At 40.0% G+C, this 21,550-nt stretch overlaps 1 protein-coding gene across 4 annotated transcripts in view; it reads right to left on the bottom strand.

Moving 5' to 3' along the window:
- Window positions 1–13,010: 13,010 nt before the first annotated feature.
- Window positions 13,011–21,550, bottom strand: part of ZNF461 (zinc finger protein 461) — a 117,289-nt gene continuing 108,749 nt past the window's right edge. For all 4 annotated transcript variants that reach the window (XM_064581368.1, XM_064581370.1, XM_064581369.1 and 1 more), the window contains one exon: window positions 13,011–19,716. In XM_064581368.1, coding sequence (XP_064437438.1) covers window positions 18,326–19,716 — 1,391 coding nt within the window. In that variant the 3' untranslated portion in view covers window positions 13,011–18,325. The remainder of the gene's footprint in view (window positions 19,717–21,550) is intronic.

Below are 21,550 nucleotides of genomic sequence, written 5' to 3'. Positions count from 1 at the left end.
TAATCTGGGTTCTCAAGAGAAATAGAACAACTTAGGGGTTTATATATAACACACATACACAGATCTGTGTGTGTGTGTATTTGTGCAAACGCCTAAGTGGTACCCCCCCTACAGATACGTATATGCATACATGCATGTATATTTTGTATATACACACACATGCATGCGTGTAACATATATTTATACAAATATATATATACACACACACACATATATATTCTTTAAAGATTTTATTTACTTATTTGACAGAGAGAGACACAGTGAGAGAGGGAACACAAGCAGTGGGAGTGGGAGAGGGAGAAGCAGGCCTCCTGCAGAGCAGGGAGCCCAATGTAGGGCTCGATCCCAGGACCCCGGGATCACGACCTGAGCCGAAGGCAGACGCCCAACATCTGAGCCACCCAGGTGCCCCTACACACACACATATATAAAGAAACAGAAGGCAGAGAAAGAGAAAAAGATATTTAATTTATTTTTTTTAAGATTTTATTTATTTATTTGAGAGAGAGAATGAAAAAGAGAGAGAGCACATGAGAGGGCGGAGGGTCAGAAGGAGAAGCAGACTCCCTGCTGAGCAGGAAGCCCGATGCGGAACTCGATCCTGAGACTCCAGGATCATCATGACCTGAGCCGAAGGCAGTCACTCAACCAACTGAGCCACCCAGGTGCCCGAGATTTAATTTAAAGAATTGGATCAAGTGGGGCACCTGGGTGGCTCAGTCGGTTAAGCGCCCAGGGTCCTGGGACCAAGCCCCACATTGGGCTCCCTGCTCAGCGAGGAGCCTGCTTCTCTTTCTCCCTCTGTCCCTCTCCCTGCTCATTCTCTCTCTTTCAAATAAATAAATAAAATCTTTTTTTTTAAGATTTTTAAGATTTTATATAACAGAGAGAGACACAGTAAGGAGGGAACACAAGCAGGGGGAGTGGGAGAGGGAGCAGGGAGCCCGATGCGGGCTCGCCCCAAATAAATAAAATCTTAAAAAAAAAAAAAAAAGAATTGGAAAGAGAAGAATTGGATCATGCAATTGTGGAAGCTGGTAAGTCAAAAATCTGCAGGGTAGTCATGCAGGCTGGAAAACCAGGTAAGAGTTGATGCTGCAGTTCAAGCCTAAAGCAGTCTGCTGACAGAATTTCCTCTTCTTCAAGAGAAGTCAGGTTTTTTTTCTATCAAAGCCTTCAACTGGGGTGCCTGGGTGGCTCAGTCGTTAAGCATCTGCCTTCGGCTCAGGTCATGATCCCAGGGTCCTGGGATCAAGCCCCGCATCGGGCTTCCTGCTCAGAGGGGAGTCTGCTTCTCCCTCGCCCACTCCCCCTGCTTGTGTTCCCTCTCTCGCTGTGTCTCTCTCTGTCAAATAAATAAAATCTTTAAAAAAAATTTTTTTTAAGCCTTCAACTGATTGGATGAGGCCCACACACATTATGGAGGGCTATCTGCTTTACTCAGTCTACTGATTGAAATGTTAATCTTATCTAAAAATTACCTTCAAAGAAACATCTAAAATAATGTTTGAACAAATATGTAAGTACTGTGGCCTAGCCAAATTGACACATAAAATGAACCATCACAAGGGTATATCAACTCTCCAGCTCTAGGCCATAATTTAATCCACCCACACCTCGATCACTTTTCCCTTGCACAAGTCATCATGCTAGGCCATTACATTAATAAAGACTCTAGACATACTAGCAGAGAGTGGGAAATAACTTTGGCAAAAATTCAGGGGCCTTCCACCTCAGTTGAATTTCTATGGATTCAGTGTGGTGCATACTGAGATATCCTTCTTAAAGTGAAGAATCCCGGGGTGCCTGGGTGGCTCAGATGGTTAGGCATCTGCCTTCAGCTCAGGTCATGATCCCAAGGTCTTGGGATCAAGTCCCACATCAGGCTCCTGGCTCAGCAGGCAGCCTGCTTCTCCCTCTCCCTCTGCCTCTCCCCCTGCTCATGCTCTCTCTCTGTGTCTCAAATGAATAAATAAATGAATGTCTCAAATGAATAAATAAATAAATGAATAAATGGCATCTTAAAAAAAATAAAGTGAGGAATTCCCTCCTAGAACAAAAATAGAGCCACGACACATAGTGGACTTTTTGGATTTTAGACACAACGTTAAAAAAAAAAAAAGTAATTTGGATATGCCATTATGGCCCCTTTACTTAATGAACTGAAAAACTCCTAGTTTGAGTGGGGCCCAGAATGAGAGAAAGCTCTTCAACAGGTCCAGGCTGTTTATACTATCTCAAATGAGAGTGGTATATTAGAGATTTGGCTCAAGCAGGCCCTGAAGGCAAAGTTGCATGAAGAAGTGGACTAAAGGGGCACCTGGGTGGCTCAGTCAATTGAGCGTACGACTCTTGATTTCAGCTCAGGTCATAATCTCAGGGTGCTATGAGATTGAGCCCCGTGTCAGGCTCTGCACAGGGCCTGGAACCTGCTTAAGATTTTTTCTCTCTCTCTTCCTCTCCCTTTGCCTCTCCCCACCATGCCCTCTCTCAAGAAAAAAAAATTAAGTGGACTAAATAAATGCACATGATCCCTCCACCCCTAAGCCTAAGATACTACAACTCTCAGCCCACCCTATGGTCTCATGGGGAGTGCCCTACAACCAGCTGGCTGAGGAAGAGAAAAATGTGAACACAGTTTACAGATGGTTCTGTATGACATGCAAGTACCACCCAAATAAGGACAGTTGCAGCACTACAGCCCCCTTCTGGAAACTTCTTGAAGGACAATGATGAAATTTTCCCAATGGGAAGAAATGTGAGGAGGGCATCTGGTTGTTTATTTTGCCTAGAAGGAGAAATGGCCAGAAGCAAGTCTATATTCATAGGCTGTGGTCAATAGTTTGGTTGGATGGTCAGGGACTTAGAAGGAACATGGCTGGAAAATACGTGACAAAAAGTCTGGGGAAGTGGTAGGTGGACAGACTTCTCTGAATGGGAAATGATGTGACTAAAATATTTGTGTCCCATGTGAATGCTTATCTCAGCAGAGGATCTTACTACATGTATAGGATGACCAATTCTGAGGATATCAGTCAACCTCTTTTCTCAGCCACTTGTGTCATTACCCAGAGGGCTCATAAAACAAAGTGGCCATGGTCCCAATGATGGAGATTATGCATAGGGTCAGCAACGTGGACTTCCACTCACCAAAAATGTCCTGGTTATAGCTACTGCTGAGGGCCCAGTCTGCAGAGACCAACACTGAGTCACCAAAATGGCCTCATTCCCTGGATGATATGGCTTTTCTTTCCCTGCATTCAGTGCTTCCACCACACTACTATCTGTGGACTTATAGAGCACCTTATGCATCATTGTGGTATTTTAAATAACATTTGCTTCTGATCAAAGGGGTCATTTCATAGCAAATGAATTATGGCAATCAGCCCATACTCATGGTACTCACATGGTCGTCCCATGTTTTCCATCATTCTGAAGAAGAATTTTTTTTCCTGAAAAAACTATCTTGATAGAATGTTAGAATGGCCTTCTGAAGCCTCAATTTCAGTGTCAATTGAGATAGCAACATGTTGTGGGACTGGGGAAGTGTCTTTGAGGATGCTGTATATGCTTTGAATCAACATCCAATATATGGTGCAAATGGGTCTCGGAATCAAGGAGTGCAAATGGAAGTGGTTCCACTCATTATTACCCATCATGATCCACTAGCAAAATTTTTGCTTTCCATCCCTGTAACCTTAGGCTCCGCTGGATTAGAAGCCTTAGTTGCAAGGAGAGGAATGCTTCCACCAGAAAACAATAATTTTTCCATTAAACTGAAAGTTGAAGGTGCCACCTGGGGTTGAGGCCGCTTTGGGCTCCTCATGCTTCTGAATCAACAGGCAAAGAAGGAGGTTACTGTACTCAATGAGTGATTGGTCCTGATTACCAAGAGGAATTTGGGCTGCTAATATATAATGAGTGTAAAGAATCTTGTGTCTGAAATATAGGAGCTCCCTTAGCATATCTCAATACTACCATGTCCTGTGATTAATGTTAATGGAAAACTACAACTGGATTCAGGCAGGACTACTAATGGCTGAGACACTTCAGGAATATTTGGTTTATCCTGACAGGAAAGAATCAAAATCCTGAGGTACTTGCTGAGGGCAAAGTAGATATGGAATGTGTAGTGGAAGAAGATAGTTATAAACATTAGCTGTGACCATACAACCAATTGTAAAAATGAGAACAGTAATAGCATGCATAATTCTTCATTTTGTTATGTTTGTATACATATTAACCAAATATTTTTGTTTCCTTCCCTCTCTTATCCCCTTACTGTCAAACATAAGATTTATTAGTAATAGCTTTATATCACAGTTACAGGAAATAAGAGTGACCCTCACCCAAGGACTTCTGCGTCCTCTCTTGGGGAAAGGGTTAATGTGTTTTCAGTTGTACACAAGATAGCGTTTCATGTTAGTTGGAAGTATGGCTTATTGTCTTCATTTGAAGAGTGTGATTAAAGGAAATGTGTGTGGGTGCCAAGCTGATAAGCAGTGGACAGTTAAGGTCATTTTTATGTGTCAACGTGGCTAGACTACAGTTATTCAAACACTAATCTAGGTGTTGCTGTGAAGGTATTTTGTAGATGTGACTAAAGTCCATAATCAGTTGGCTTTAAGAGAGATCACCCTAGATAATCTAGGAGGGCCTGATTTAATCAGTTGAAAGACATTAAGAGTAGAGCTGAGGAATTCTTGAAAAAGAAAAAATTCTGCCTGTGGATAGCAGTTTCATCTGTCCAAGAATTCTAGCTTGCCCTTCCTGATTTTAGACTTGCCTAGACAGCCCCCACAATCACATAAGCAGACTCACTGCAATAAATCTTTATATATACTGTTTCTGTTTTCTGGTTATAAATACTGTTTCTGTATTCTGGCAATAAATCTTTATATATAAAGATATATATGTTTTCTGGTTAAATACTGACTGATATAACAATCTTCCAACCTTTCTTCTTCCAGGCCCCTGACTAGGCCATTTACCCTAGGAGTGTGATTATTCTTCTCTTCGGCACTTCCACTCCATGAAGTGGAAGACCAAATGCAATACCTGAAATTTCACCCATTGAGAAAAATGTCTCTTTAAGAGCTACCAGTGTGAAGCTTCTGTGTAATGCTGCTACTTTCCATTTCAGTTTAAAGATTTTTTTTTTAAATTTATTTATTTGAGAGAGACAATGAGATAGAGAGAGAGAGCATGAGAGGGGGGAGAGTCAGAGGGAGAAGCAGACTCCCTGCTGAGCAAGGAGCCCGATGCGGGACTCGATCCTGGGACTCCAGGATCATCCATTTCAGTTTACATTCACATATAGAGCCAACAGACTGTAAGCCAAGTTCAGCCTTTTTCTTTCTTCCTCAGCTGGTTATATGGGACTCTCATATGTCCATATGAGTGATCTGAGAGACACACTGGTGGAAGTGATGGGTGACATGCTCAGTAGATTGTGTGCCCTTAGTACTTCTTGTGCACTATTCTGAATGTACCATTTCCATTTTTTTCAAAGGTTGCACTGGGCTCATCCAACTTTATCACTTTGTGGTTCTGACAGGACATACCACACAATGGGCAATTCAGGGTGCATGGTGACTTGGTTTCACATGGTCAAGCATTCTGTCTTCACAGAGCCCAGTAGCACACCAGGAGCTTATTTTCAAAAACTATGTAATTATCTGCCGTGGATGACATGTCCTTGCTCATTCTGCTCTGACTAGGGCTTGCCATGAACTCCACGTCACATCATTTTCAATCAGTCATATCTCCAACAGTATACAGTATTTCAGATCATATAGCTCAAGTGGAAGCACTATTTGCACCTCAGCTGGGACGTGCTGCTTTACTGTGGTAGGCTCCACTCAAAGCTGGCTGCATTCTTTGTCATTCTGTATATGGGTTTTCTAAAATGTTGAATGTGTTGCTTTCATAGCACAAAGAAGTTTGCCCGGACGTGCACTTTCTTCTCAATAGTAGAGGATACAAACAGAGTAATTTCTCTTTTACTTTACTAAGTGGCAGGTCTCCGAATCTTTGTAGGTTTTTCTCTCATGCCTTGGGGAACATATGTCTTAACAAGGCTTCCAATGTGCATGACATCCTTTCCCCATGCTGTCTTATCAAACTGATGTCATCAATGAAATTAATTACTGTGACATTTTTCCAAAGAAGACAGACACCCAAATGGCCAACAGACACATGAAAAAGTGCTCAACATCGCTCGGCATCAGGGAAATCCAAATCAAAACCTCAATGAGATATCACCTCACACCAGTCAGAATGGCTAAAATTAACAAGTCAGGAAACGACAGATGTTGGCGGGGATGCGGAGAAAGGGGAACCTTCCTACACTGTTGGTGGGAATGCAAGCTGGTGCAGCCACTCTGGAAAACAGTATGGTGGTTCTTCAAAAAGTTGAAAATAGAGCTACCATATGATCCAGCAATTGCACTATTGGGTATTTACCCCAAAGATACAAATGTAGGGATCCAAAGGGGTATATGCACCCCGATGTTTATAGCAGCAATGACCACAATAGCTAAACTGTGGAAAGAGCCAAGATGTCCATCGACAGATGAATGGGTAAAGAAGATGTGGTGTATATATATACAATGGAATATTATGCAGCCATCAAAAAGAATGAAATCTTGCCATTTCCAACGACGTGGATGGAACTGGAGGGTATTATGCTGAGCGAAATAAGTCAATCAGAGAAAGACATGTATCATATGACCTCACTGATATGAGGAATTCTTAATCTCAGGAAACAAGCTGAGGGTTGCTGGAGTGGTGGGGGGTGGGAGGGATGGGGTGGCTGGGTGATAGACATTGGGGAGGGTATGTGCTATGGTGAGCTCTGTGAAGTGTGCAAGACTGTTGAATCACAGATCTGTACCTCTAAAGCAAATAACACATTATATATTAAAAAAAAAAAAGAAGGAGAAGAAGAAGAAGATAGCAGGAGGAGAAGAATGAAGGGGGGGGAATCGGAGGGGGAGACGAACCATGAGAGACTATGGACTCTGAAAAACAAGCTGAGGGTTCTAGAGGGGAGGAGGGTGGGAGGATGGGTTAGCCTGGTGATGGGTATTAAAGAGGGCATGTTCTGCATGGAGCACTGGGTGTTATATGCAAACAATGAATCATGGAACACTACATCAAAAACTAATGATGTAATGTATGGTGATTAACATAACATAATAAAAAAAAGAAAAAAAAAGTACAAGAATGAAAAAAAAAAAAAGAAAAGAAATTAATTACTGTGATAGTCCAGATTTCCTCATTTTATATTTTGACAGAGGTGACAAAATTATAAACACGTATTTTGTCACTTGCAAATGGTCTTTGGTTTTCTTTTGTGATTGGGATAGAAAAGAATACAGTCATTCAAATCAATTACTATGTACTATATATATTCTATAACAAAAATACCAATTCCAGAGGCTACTAACTGGTAGAGCTTGCAGTAGTCTACAGCCATCTTCCAGTTACATTCACAGACTGGTGCATAAAATAGACATATGATCGTGAGATATAATAATGACTGCCAATATTATATCCTTTTGATCTTCGGGGTGCAACTAATATCTACTCTTTCTGGATGTGATACAGTTTTTAATTTACCATTGTAGCTTGAGGGGACAGAGGTAATCTCAGAGATTTCCACTTGTCTTTTCCATTGTTACTCTTAACACTTAAAGGCCAAGAATTGCCTATGTGGAGTATCTCCAACTCCAAAGTATGTCAATACTTCTTGTAAATTTAGGGATACACAAAATAACCACCAGATGGTCTGTGAACCCAACAGATCCACTGTAAGCTAGACATTGGTCAGAAATCCACTTATTACCCGACCCCTGCATATGACTATTTTAACATGTGGACCATGATAATGCTTTAGGTCTCTGGATATCATTGTCAACTCAGACCCCTGTATGGGAGATTTCAAGATGTCTGGGTATTTTCATTTTTCCAATGTGTGGTTGCTCAAGTAAATAGCCATAGGTCTCTGTGACAGAAAGACTAAGATGACCCTCAATGATCTCTGACTCCTGATATGCATGCCTTTGTGTAATCTCCTTCCCTTGAGAGTGTGCTGACTTGTCAAGTTATTTCTAATCAACTGAATATGGCAAAGACCGTAGGAAGTCACTTATGTGATTAAAGTTACAAAAGAGAACTTCTTTCTTTTCTTGCTAGAAGACTCTTTATTGACTGTCTTGCTGGCTTTCATGAAGTTTGAATGCCATATTGAAGTTTTATGACTATTTTCAACTTTTTGAAGAACCTCCATACTGTTTTCCAGTTTGAATGCCAGTATGTATATATGTATGTATGTATGTATGTAAAGTTTGAATGCCATATCGAAGAAGCCCATACAGCAATGGAACTGAAATTGGATCCTGGCCAACAACCAGCCTGAAACTGATTACCTTAGTCTAACAGCCTGTAAGGAACTAAATCCTGTGTGAGCTTGGAAGTCATCCTTCCCCAGATGTGCCTTCATGTAAAACCTGGCCCATACCTTGACTATAGACTTTTTTTTTTTAAGTTTTATTTATTTAAGTAATCTCTACGCCCAAGTTGGGGCTTGAACTCACAACCCTGAGATCAAGAGTCACATGCTCTTCCAACTGAGCCAGCCAGGTAGCCCTTGACTGTAGCCTTTTGAAAGACCTTGAAGTACAGGACAAAGGTTGTGCTCAGACTCATAAACCTCAGAAACTGTGAGATAATGACTGTGTGTTGCTCTAAGCTGCTAAGTTTGTGGTAGCTTGTTACAAAGTAACGGATAATGCAGTGTAATAAAGGGTATGATTTCCATTTTTGATGTTTGACTGCTGTGTATCATTTCCTTTAGTGCAGGTGGGGAAGTTCAAACTACACAAACCCCAGCCTCTTCATGGGAACTCTTGCAGAGCCTGACCCATAAGTGCAATAAAAAACCCAAGCCACTCTCCCCTCCCTTACCTCTCAATCCATTCTGAGACCTGCTTGGAATCCTCCCTTCTTCTCCCCAGAAAATCTCACTATGTAATAAACCTTTCCCTACCCTGTTGGTGCATGTGTGGTACCATCAGTCTTGACACCCAAACCAAATTTTGAGTTGGGGTCTATCCCACATCTTTAGGGTGGCTGTAAAAATGAGAGCAGTGAGCAGAGTGTCCAAGCAATAGCTACCACTACCAGGGGTCTCTCTTCTCATGCTTTGGTTTCCTAACAAGCTCTGTTGCCTTTTAGCAACTACGTATTTTGGGTTGTTGCCTCCTGGAAAGCATGCTGTTTGGTATGTGCTGCTGTCTGGAGAGTTTGTGCTTTGAGCTTTGCCACTTTGTGCTGTATTTTCTGAATCCTACCGAACCTCCATTATAGATTTAACTGATTTAAATCACAAGTTTTGATAATTGGCATTTACAGGAATGAGATTGAGGCCCTCCTTAGAGTAGCTCTCGGTCATGTGTCTTTGCCCAAATCTCTATCTCAGATTGAATCATATGTCTCAATTCCAGCAAAGTTATTACTGATGCTAGGCTCAGGGAAATGACACTTACCCTGGGACAATTACTTGTGTGTTTCAACCAGGCACTGACACTCCTTCTAAAGTGCATGCAGGAGAAAGATTGATAGCCTGTGCAGTATTCAGGACTGCTGGGTGATTGCTTCTGTGAAAGAAATGCAGTCACCTAGCATGTTACAAATCTATACTCCTAGGGCACCTGGGTGGCTCAGTTGGTTGAGCGGCTGCCTTCGGCTCAGGTCATGATCCTGGAGTCCCGGGATCGAGTCCCGCATCGGGCTCCCTGCTCGGCGGGGAGTCTGCTTCTCCCTCTGACCCTCCCCCTCTCATGCTCTCTCTGTACCTCATTCTTTCTCTCTCAAATAAATAAATAAAATCTTTAAAAAAAAGAAAGAAAGAAAGAAAGAAAAACACTCATGGAACCCTGTGGCATGGTCCCTTATGAAAAGTGGCCCTGAATACTTTATGCTCATCCCTTTTAAAGGGTGTAAGACAATATCACCGTATAGCCAACTGTAAAATAAAACAAGAAAGACTTTGGGATTGATTGAGGGCCACAGATTATCAATGTTCAGAAAGCAGGGTGGGAAAATCAGTACCCAGAATTGCTAAAATATATAACACAATATATTACCTAATGTGTTAATTTTAAACAAAAAAATTATGAGACATACAAAGGAATAGGAAAATACGACCCAGACATGGGGGAAAAAAGCAAGCAATTGAAATTGTCTGAGAGGGCCCAGATGTCACATTTAACAGAAAAGGACATCAAAGAAGCCATTAGGGGCGCCTGGGTGGCTCAGTCTGTTAAGTGGCTGCCTTTGGCTCAGGTCATGATCCCAGAGTCTTGGGATCGAGCCCAGCATCAGGCTCCCTGCTCAGCGGGGAGCCTGATTCTCCCTCTCCCACTCCCCCTGCTTGTGTTCCCTCTCTCACTGTCTCTCTCTCTCTGTCAAATAAATAAATAAAATCTTTAAAAACAAAACAACAAAAAAGAAGCCATTAAAATTATTTTGAAGAACTGAAAGAAAGCATGACTAAAGAAGCAAAAGAAAACATGATGACAATTCTTCATCAAAGAGCAAACATTAATAAAGAAATTGAGGGGTCCCTGGCTAGCTCAGTCAGAGGAGTATGTGACTCTTGATCTCGGGATCATGAGTTTAAACCCCACATGGAGTGTAAAGATTACTTAAATAAATAAAACTTTAAAAAAAAAGAAAAAAATTAAAATTATAGTAAACCAAATAGAAATTGAGTTTAAAATTGCAATAACTAGGGGCACCTGGGTGGCTCAGTTGGTTAAGCGACTACCTTCGGCTCAGGTCATGATCCCAGGGTCCTGGGATTAAGCCCTGCATCAGGCTCCCTGCTTGGCTGGAAACCTGCTTCTCCCTCTTTCACTCCCCCTGCTTGTGTTCCCTCTCACACTGTCTCTCTCTGTCAATTAAATAAATAAAATCTTTTAAAAAATAAAATAGGGGCGCCTGGGTGGCTCAGTCGTTAAGCGTCTGTCTGCCTTCGGCTCAGGTCATGGTCCCAGGGTCCTGGGATCGAGCCCCACATCGGGCTCCCCGCTCGGCGGGAAGCCTGCTTCTCCCCCCTCCACTCCCCCTGCCTGTGCTCCTCTCTCACTGTGTCTCTCTCTGTCAAATAAATAAAATCTTAAAAAATAAATAAATAAATAATTTAAAAAAATAAAATAAAATTGCAATAACCAAAATGAAAAACTGACTTGAGGAACTCAACAGATTTGAGCTGGCAAAAGAATGAATGTGAATATTATGAAGATTAGTAATTCCAAGTATAGAAAGAAAAAAGAATGAAGAACGGACAGAGCCTCAGAGAAATGTAGGACATCATTAAGAATGCCAACATACATGTAAAGGAGAGAAGCAGAAAAAACACTTAAGAAATAATGGCTGAAAATTTCCTGATTTACTGAAAAACTTTAATATACACATCCAAGAAACTCCAGGCAAAGATCCACAAGGACCTCATGGTAAAATTAATAAAAGGTAGTCAAGAAGAAACTCTTGAAAGCGACAGAAAAAGACTTATAACTTACAAGGGAGCCCCGATAAAGTTAACAGTGGATCTCTTATCAGAAACAATGAAGACCTGAAGACAATGGGATGAAATATTCTAAGTTCTGAGAGGAGGGGGTAAATCTGTACACAAAGAATTTTATATGCAAGTAAAATTGTCTTTAAAAAATGGTGAAATAGGGGTGCTGGGATGGCTCAGTCAGTTAAGTGTACGACTCTTGGTTTCAGCTCAGGTCATGATCTTGGAATCATGGGATTAAGCCCCACATCTGGCTCTGTGCTCAGCATGGAGTCTGCCTGAGATTCTCTCCCTCTCCCTCTGCCCTTGACCATGCTCGCATTCTCTTTCTCTCTAAAATAATTTAGGGGCGCCTGGGTGGCTCAGTTGGTTAAGCAACTGCCTTCAGCTCAGGTCATGATCCTGGAGTCCTGGGATCAAGTCCCGCATCGGACTCCCCGCTCGGTGGGGAGTCTGCTTCTCCCTCTGGCCCTCCCCCCTCTCATGCTCTCTCTGTCTCATTCTTTCTCTCTCAAATAAAATATTTAAAAAAATAAAATTAAATAAAATAAATAATTCAGGGGTGCCTGGGTGGCTCAGTCATTAAGCGTCTGCCTTCAGCTCAGGTCATGATCCCAGAGTCCTGGGATGGAGCCCTACATCAGGCTCCCCATTCAGTGGGAAGCCTGCTTCTCCCTCTCCCACTCCCCCTGCATGTGTTACCTCTCTCGCTATATCTCTCTCTGTCAAATAAATAATTTTTAAAAATTTAAAATAATTTAATTAAATTTTTAATGAATGAATAAAAATTGAAAATGGTGAAATAAAGACATTGCCAGTCAAACCAAAACTGAGGGAATTTGTTGGTAGCAGACTCACCTTACAAGATACATTAAGGAAAGTTCTTCAGAATGAAAGTGACTTTAGATGGTACTCAAAAAAGCACCAGTAAAGGTAATGATGTAATTATAAAAAAGAGAGCACAAATGCGTATTTCTTCTCTTAACTGATCTAAAAAGCAATTATATATATAAAACAATGTTTTGTGATAGTCCCAATCTATTGATAACCAATGTTGTGGCTGGACTGGCCCTTGTGGTTCTTATTATGACTGCAATATGCTCTCAACAATAAATATCAGGAAACTTTGGAAGAAAACATTTATTACTTGCAAGACCTGAAAATTACATGACACCCTTAGAGCCACACAGAGGGGTTGCAGGGAGAGAGACAGAGAGTGAAGGGTTCTACTTTTTTTTTTTTTTTAAGATTTTATTTATTTATTTGAGAGAGAGAATGAGAGATAGAGAGCATGAGGCGGGGAGGGTCAAAGGGAGAAGCAGACTCCCCGCTGAGCAGGGAGCCCGATGCGGGACTCGATCCAGGGACTCCAGGATCATGACCTGAGCCGAAGGCAGCCGCTTAACCAACTGAGCCACCCAGGCGCCCAGGGTTCTACTTTTATTGGGGTTGTGGGGGGCCTAGGGTTTTGTGGGCTTACTATTTACTGATGAAGTTAGAACATAAGAGTAGGAATTTAATGTGAAGGAAGAGAAAAAAAAACAAGCAGCCCAAATGGTCAGTTGTTGAAATCAACCAAGATCTCTAAAACAAAAAAGCCCTGGAAGAGAGGAGGCCTGGCTCTTTATCTAGTCATGTGGCTGGCAAGTGTTTGAAATAGCCATCTTTGAAGTGGATGCCTCTTTGAAATGGATGCCTTGGTTTAAGTCAGGCACTTGCATTATTAAAGAAGGAAAACTGTTAGGGCTTATACTATACAATACTTATAAAATTGTATACAATATAACTGTATTGTTAGGCCTAGAACATATAGAAATATACTATATTAAATAATAACAGCACAAAGATGAGTGGAGCAAAGTTGTATTAGAATGAAGAAATGACACTAAATAGTAACTTGAATCCACAAGAAACAAAGAGAAATAGAAGTGGTAAATAAGGGCGCCTGGGTGGCTCAGTTGGTTAAGTGACTGCCTTCGGCTCAGGTCATGATCCTGGAGTCCCTGGATAGAGTCCCACATCGGGCTCCCTGCTCAGCGAAGAGGCCTGCTTCTCCCTCTGACCCTCCCCCCTCTCATGTGCTCTCTGTCTCTCTCATTCTCTCTGTCTCAAATAAATAAATAAAATCTTTAAAAAAAAAAAAGTGGTAAATAAGGTTAATATAACAAACTCTATAGTATAAACTTTGCCTCTTATTTATTCAGCACCTTTAGTTGACACAAAAATATGTAAAGTTTGGGTTCATGACATATATAGATATAATATGTAAAATAACAACATGAAACAGAGGATGTGGAAATAAAGCTACCGATGGGTAACATTTCTGTATCTCACTGGAACTAAGTTAATACACAGGTAAAGTAGATTTTGATAACTTAAGATGGATATTGCAAGCTACACAGATGAGATTAAGACATTTCCAAGAAGACAAAAACTGGGAGCTCATCACCACTCTACAACTGGGTTAAAAGAAATGCCAAAGGGAATTCAAGTTGAAATGAAAGGACACTAAGTAACAACATGAAATCTTAGGAAAGTATAAAACTCACTGGTAAAGATAAATAGTCAATTTCAGAATACTTTAATATTGCAAAGGTGGTGCATAAGTCACATTTCAATATAAAAGTTAAAAAACAAAAAATATTAAAAATAACTAGCTATAATAATTTCTTGATATGCAATATAAAAAGGTATAAAATGCATCATTAATATAAAATGGGGGAGGGCAAGGGTAAAAGCAGGGCATTTTTATGCAACTGAAGTTGTTATTAGCTTAAAATAGACTGTTACAAGATGTTTTATATAAGCCTCATAGTAACCACAAAGAAAAAACCTATAGTAGATACATGAGATAGAGAGAAGGAATCTATTTTAAAAAATCCTCAGGGGCGCCTGGCTGGCTCTTTTGGTGGGACATGTGACTCTTAATCGTGGGGTCATGAGTTCAATCCCCACATTGTGGGTGGAACCTACTTAAAATAAAATAAAATAAAAACTCTCCCCCCAGCTCTTACTCTTTCTTGCTATCTCGGTCTCATTTATTTATTTGAGAGAGAGCCGGGGTGGAGGGGATACAGAGGGAGATTGAGAGGAAGAAGATTCTCCGCTGAGCAGAGTCCCAACATGGGACTCGATCCCAGGACCCTGAGATCATGACCCGAACGGAAAGCAGATGCTTAACCAACTGAGCCACGCAGGCGCTCCAAATAAAATCTTTAAAAAAATAAAAAATAAAAATTTGAAAAACATAAATAAAAAATCATCAAATCACAAAGGAAAACAGCAAAAGAGGAAGAAAGGAACAAAAGAACTACAATACAGTAAGAAAACAATGAATGAAATGGCAATATTAAGATCTTACCTATCAATAATTACTTTAACTGTAAAGAATTAAATTCTTCAATCAAGGCCACCAAGTAGCTGACTGGACAAAAAAAAAAAGAAGAAAAATAAAAAAGATCCCAAAGTACGCTGTCTACAAGAAAATCACTTAAAAAAAGAAAAAAGAAAGAAAGAAAAGAAAATCACTTTAGCTTTAGGACACACATAGGCTGAAAGTGAAAGGATAGAAAAAGATATTCTGGGGGCTCCTGGGTGGCTCAGTCATTAGGCATCTGCCTTCGGCTCAGGTCATGATCTCAGGGTCCTGGGATCGAGCCCCGCATCGGACTCCCTGCTCCGTGGGAAGCCTGCTTCTCCCTCTCCCAATCCCCCTGCTTGTGTTCCTTCTCTCGCTGTGTCTCTCTGTCAAATAAATAAAACCTTAAAAAAAGAAAGAAAGAAAGAAAGAAAGAAAGAAAGAAAGAAAGAAAGAAAGAAAGAAAGAAAGAAAGAAAGAAAGAAAGAAAGAAAGAAAGAAAGAAAGAAAAAGATATTCTGGGATGCCTGGGTGGTTCAGTCAGTTAAGTGTCTGCCTTCAGCTCAGGTCATGATCTCGTGGTCCTGGGATTGAGCCCCACATCGGGCTTCCTGCTCAGCAGGGAGTCTGCTTCTCTCTCTCCATCTGCCCCTCCCCACTGCTTGTTCTCTCTTTCAAATAAATAAAATCTTAAAAAAAAAAAAAGACATCCTGTGCAAATGATAATCAAAAGAGAGCAGAGGTAGTTATGCTTAAATCAATAAAAATAGACTTTTAGTCAAAATCTGTCAGGAGACAAAGGTCGCTATATAATAAGTGGTCAATTCAAAAAGAGGATATAACAATTATAAATATATATGCATTCAACATTAGAGCATTTAAATATATAAAACAAATACTGACAGATCTGAAGGGAGAAGTAGAAAGCAATAAAAGGATAGTGGAGAACTTCAATATCCCACTTTCAACAATGGATAGCTCTTTCAGACAGAAAACCAATAAGGAAAAAGTGGACTTGAATAACACTTTAGACCAAATGGAACTAATGGACATACACAGAACATTCCATTCAACAGCAGCAGAATACACATTCTTCTCAAGAACACACACAACATTCTCCAGGATACATCATATGTTAGGCTATAAGACAAGTCTTACCATGTTTAAGACTGAAATCATATCAAGTAACTTTTTTGACCACAATAGTTTGAAACTACAAACAGGAGGAAAACTGGAAAATTCACAAATATGTGAAAATTATATATTTTCAGGAGTACACACTCCTGAACAACCAATGGATCAAAACAGAAACCAAAGAGTATCTTAAGAAAAATGAAAATGGATATAAACGTATGGGATAAAACAAATGCAGTTCTAAGAGGGGAGTTTACAGAGGTAAAAGCCTACCTTAAGGGAAAAAAAAAAAAACAACTTAAGTACCTAACTTCACACCTCAAGGAACTAGAAAAAAAGAACTAAGCCCAAAGTTTGCATAAGGAAGGAAATGATAAACCTAAGAGCAGCTATAAATGAAAGAGACTTAAAAGACAATAGAAAAGGGCGCCTGGGTGGCTCAGTTGGTTAAGCGACTGCCTTCGGCTCAGGTCATGATCCTGGAGTCCCTGGATCAAGTCCCGCATCGGGCTCCCTGCTCGGCAGGGAGTCTGCTTCTCCCTCTGACCCTCCTCCCTCTCATGCTCTCTGTCTCTCATTCTCTCTGTCTCAAATAAATAAATAAAATCTTTAAAAAAAAAAAAAAGACAATAGAAAAGATCAATAAAAACGTAGAGTTGGTAGGTGCCCAAGAGTTGGTCCTTTTTAAAGACAAAGTTGAGGGCGCCTGGGTGGCTCAGTCATTAAGCGTCTACCTCTGGCTCAGGTCGTGATCCCAGGGTCCTGGGATCGAGCCCCGCATAGGGCTCCCTGCTCAGCGGGAAGCCTGCTCTCCCTCTCCCACTCCCGCTGCTTGTGTTCCTGCTCTCACTATCTCTGTCTCTGTCAAATAAATAAATAAAATCTTAAAAAAAAAAAAAAAGACAAAGTTGAAAAACTTCTAGCTTGTCTGACTTAACCAAAAACACAGAGACAGAGAGGACTCAAATAAATAATATTATAAACAAAAGGAGAGAGTTCCAATATTGCAGAGCAGGCAATGAAGGATGAGGAGCAGAAAGGCAGTAACTTTATAGTTGGCACAGTGTTTATAAATCCCTGGATAATATTGAAAATAAATGAAAGAGGGCTAAATTTGGACCAATGATGAGAATTTCATGAATAAAAGATTATGACTGGGGCACCTGGGTGGCTCAGTCGATTAAGCATCTGCCTTCAGCTCAGGTCATGATCCCAGGGTCCTGGGATCGAGCCCCGCATCAGGCTCCCTGCTCAGTGGGGAGCCTGCTTCTCCCTCTCCCTCTGCCTGCTGCTCCCCCTGCTTGTGCTCTCTCTCTGCCTGTCAAATAAATAAAATCTTAAAAAAAAAAAGATTATAATTAATCTACTTTCATCCGAAGAATTTTTTTAAAAAGTTAATCCCTGGAAGAATACAAAAGAATTGACAGCTGTGGTTGACCCTGTGTAAGTAAAGCAGGTGGCTATAAAACCAGATATTAAGGAAGCTTTAATTTTTACTTTACTTGCTTGGTAACTTCTGAATTTTGTAGCATGTGCTTTTATTGCCTAATTTTTAAAATTAAAAAATCAATGTAATATCAAAACATACATACACTCTCATGGCTGGTAATCTACCCTCCATAATGGAAATAAAAGAATGACAATGTAAGAATGTTTATTGTATGACCATTTGTGATGAAAACAGAAACAACTGAATGTCTACAGTAGGAAATGGCTTAAAATACAGATATATATCCCATACTAGAAATATTCTGAGGCTTGAAAGAAAATGAGTTAGATCTTTATGTATTCACCTGGGAAAATGTTTGCAATTATTTGTGCAAAAAGAAATTGCCATGAAATATGTCACTGTAAGTGGTATAACCTTCCACACACATGCAATAAACCCTTCATATTTGCAGGTATGTTTGAGCAGGATGGAGCAACACTCACATATTGGCTATCTCAGGGATTTGTGAAAGGGGAAGAAATTGTTTTCATTTTATTTCTGCCACATTTCACTAGTTTCAGTAAAAACACGGTTTTATAAAATTTATCTCCAATACTGGGTGTTATAACAACCCAGAAACAGCACTGGAACCAGAGCAATTAAAAAATTTTACCTGTTAATTACTTTTCCATTTTCCCGCTTGAAGTTTTTTTTTCCCCCAAGGATTACTGAAATAAATCCGTATTAATGAAATTCAGTATTTTACCAACTTTTACCTTGAAAACAAAAAGGAAAACCTGTATTTCTAAAAATATTATCATGATGCTAGAGTAGGATGGGGAGAGAGGAGAGGAAATCTTACTGGCATCTCAACAGTATGAAGTGCCTGATGTAGATTAAATTGCAAGCCATGATTAAAGGCCTTCCCACACTCATAACGTTTCTTCCCAGAATGAATTTTCTGATGGTGTGAGAAGCTTGAATGATAGCTAAAGGCCTTCCCACATTCCTTACATTCATAGGGCTTCTCACCAGTATGTATTCTCTGATGTTGAATAAGGTGTGAATGAAGTCTAAAGGCCTTACCACATATCATACATTCATGAGGTTTCTCACCAGTATGAATTCTCTGATGTCTTTTGAGGTGTGAGCACTGTCTAAAAGTCTTCCCGCATTCCTTGCATTCATAGGGTTTCTCACCAGTATGAATCCTCCGATGTAGAGTAAGTTGTAAGCCATCACAAAAGGCCTTCCCACATTCATTACATTCATAAGGTTTTTTGCCAGAATGAATTTTCTGATGGTGAGAGAAGCTTGAGTGATAGCTAAAGGCCTTTCCACATTCTCTACACTTGTAGGGTTTCTCACCAGTATGAATTCTCTGATGTATGGTAAGGTGTGAGCGATGCCTAAATGTCTTTCCACATTCTTTACATTCATAGGGTTTCTCACCAGTATGGAGTCGAAGATGTTCAGTAAGTTGAAAGCCACGAATAAAAGCCTTCCCACATTGCTTACATTCATAAGGTTTTTCACCAGTATGAAGTCTCTGATGTTGAGTTAGCTGTGATCGCTGCCTAAAGGCCTTCCCACATTCCTTACATTCATAGGGTTTTTCACCAGTGTGAATTCTCTGATGCAGAATAAGTTCTGAGCCGTAATTAAAGGCCTTTCCACATTCTTTACATTCATAGCGTTTTTCACCATTATGGATTCTCAGGTGTTGTTTAAGTTGTGAACAATGAATAAAAGCCCTCCAACATTCCTTCCATTCATTGCACTTGCTACTATTTTGAATTTTCTGTTTAGTAAGATATGATGTATTAACAGTTTCTGCACATTCCTTACATTCAAAAAGTTTTTCTTTAGAATGAGTTCTTTTGTGATGACTAAAAAATAAATAGTAACTGAAGATTTTTCTACATTCTTTACACTCAACATTTTTCTCTCTATTATAAAATTCCTGAGTGAGTAAAGTATGTTGGTTAAATATAGGCATGTGTTCATGGTTGATAACAAATTGCCTGAAATAGCCCTCCTGTTCCTGTTGTATCTCCAACTGACTACTGCATTCCCAAATATCTCTGAAAATGGACTTCTCAGGATTATGACTTTTAAATTGTTCCACGATAGCCCATCGGGATGTCTCTGTCTCATAAATGTCTCTTTTTGGAGATAACTTCTTGGCCTCACACCTGGACACCAAGTCTGAAAGATAAGAAACATATTTTAATTGCTGGCTTTGTGTTAGAAAACAAATAAAATATCTATGGTAGAAAAGAGAGATAACTGAAAAATAATTCACACAAGAGATGAAAGGCTTGGAGAGCTCTTAAACACCATCATGCAACTGAATGAAAAAAAGGGTAAGGAGAACATAGAGAAATGAGAGCTCATAGGAGAAAGTGAGGGAGTTAATTAACAAGTCAAGTCAGTGGTTCTGAAATTTTTTTTGAAGATTTTATTTTTAGGCAATCTCTACACCCAACATGGGGCTTGAACCCACAACCCTGAGACCAGGAGTCAAACTGAGCCAGCCAGGCGCCCCAATGGTTCTGAAATTTTGATCTACCTCAGAATTTGTTGCAATTATGGATGTCTAGGAAACATTCTAGATCAAATGAATCAGTATCTACCAGAGTCAGTTTTAGAATGAGATCAACTGAATTAGAATCTACAAGTATATGTTTAACACTTTCCACCAGGCCAAAGGATTATGATATGGAGACTACTAATTACCCCCAAATGTGTATTGTATATTGATTGAACCCATGGTTTTTAGTTGAGAACAACGCTGTCCAATATAAAACACTGCCATTTCCCAGGCTCTTTTGCAGAATATGCGATGTAACTGAATTCTGCCTTAAAAAATGCATAAGTATTATATAGTAGTTTCTGAGATGTTAAAAGCCAGCTGGCCCCTGTCCTATATCCTTTATTCTTCCATTTCCTCAGACTGCAATGTGGATGTGGTGTCATGTCACATAATGGTTTTGCAGAGCAGAACTTCCACTCCAGCCTGGACTTTAATGCAAGAGAAAACTAACCTTCTATATAGTTTAAGCCATTATTATTTTTGAGTTTCTGTCACATGCAGCCAAACCTATAACCAAATTAAAGTAGCTTTCTATTGAACTGAAATTTAAAAATCCAATTCTTTATTATGAGAACACAAGGCCCTCTGTGTACTAATAAGGCCTCACTTAGAGTCCATTTCCATTTTTTTTTTTTTAAGATTTTATTTATTTATTTGAGAGAGAGAGAATGAGAGACAGAGAGCATGAGAGGAAGGAGGGTCAGAGGGAGAAGCAGACTCCCCGCCGAGCAGGGAGCCCGATGCGGGATTCGATCCCGGGACTCCAGGATCATGACCTGAGCCGAAGGCAGTTGTTTAACCAACTGAGCCACCCAGGTGCCCGAGTCCATTTCCATTTTATTGGTGTGCTACAACACTAACCTCCTTTCAACAATTAGGACATTCCATAGTCTTTATCTTAGAGCTTTTCAGAGGCTGTTTCAGAAGAAAAAGTTTAAGACTGACAGCTGTATAAAGCATCCTATTCTAACACAATTTATTTTCCCATTTTCCTAGTGATGGACGTTTGGGTTGTTTTCAATTGTTGGCTATTATGATTAGTACTGCTATGAACATTCCTGTACATTTCTTTAGGTGGAAATAGGACTCCTTTCTGCTAAATGTATCCATTTAGGAGTGAAACTGTTGCATCATGGGATATGCATTTGTTCAGAGTTCACTGACACTTTCCAATAGTTTCCTCATTTTCTCATCAAATTGTAAAAGAGTTCCAGTTCCTCACATCCTCACCAACACTTGTTATTGTCAATCTTACATTCAGGCATCCTAGCAGATATGTTATGATACCGCATTGTGGTTTAATTTGCAATTTCCCTGATGGCAAGTGAGGTTGAGCACTTTTTCATACGTTTATTGGCCAGCTGGATATCTTCTTTAATAAACTGCCAACTCAGGTCTTTTGTCCATTCTTACTGATTTTGTGTGTGTGGTAAAATTCATATAACA

This window comes from Mirounga angustirostris, unplaced genomic scaffold (assembly GCF_029215605.1).
Source record: "Mirounga angustirostris isolate CCGP_5_RB_7025 unplaced genomic scaffold, mMirAng1.0.hap1 SCAF_16, whole genome shotgun sequence".
Lineage (NCBI taxonomy): Eukaryota > Metazoa > Chordata > Mammalia > Carnivora > Phocidae > Mirounga > Mirounga angustirostris.
This window is presented reverse-complemented; position numbering and strand designations above follow the sequence as displayed.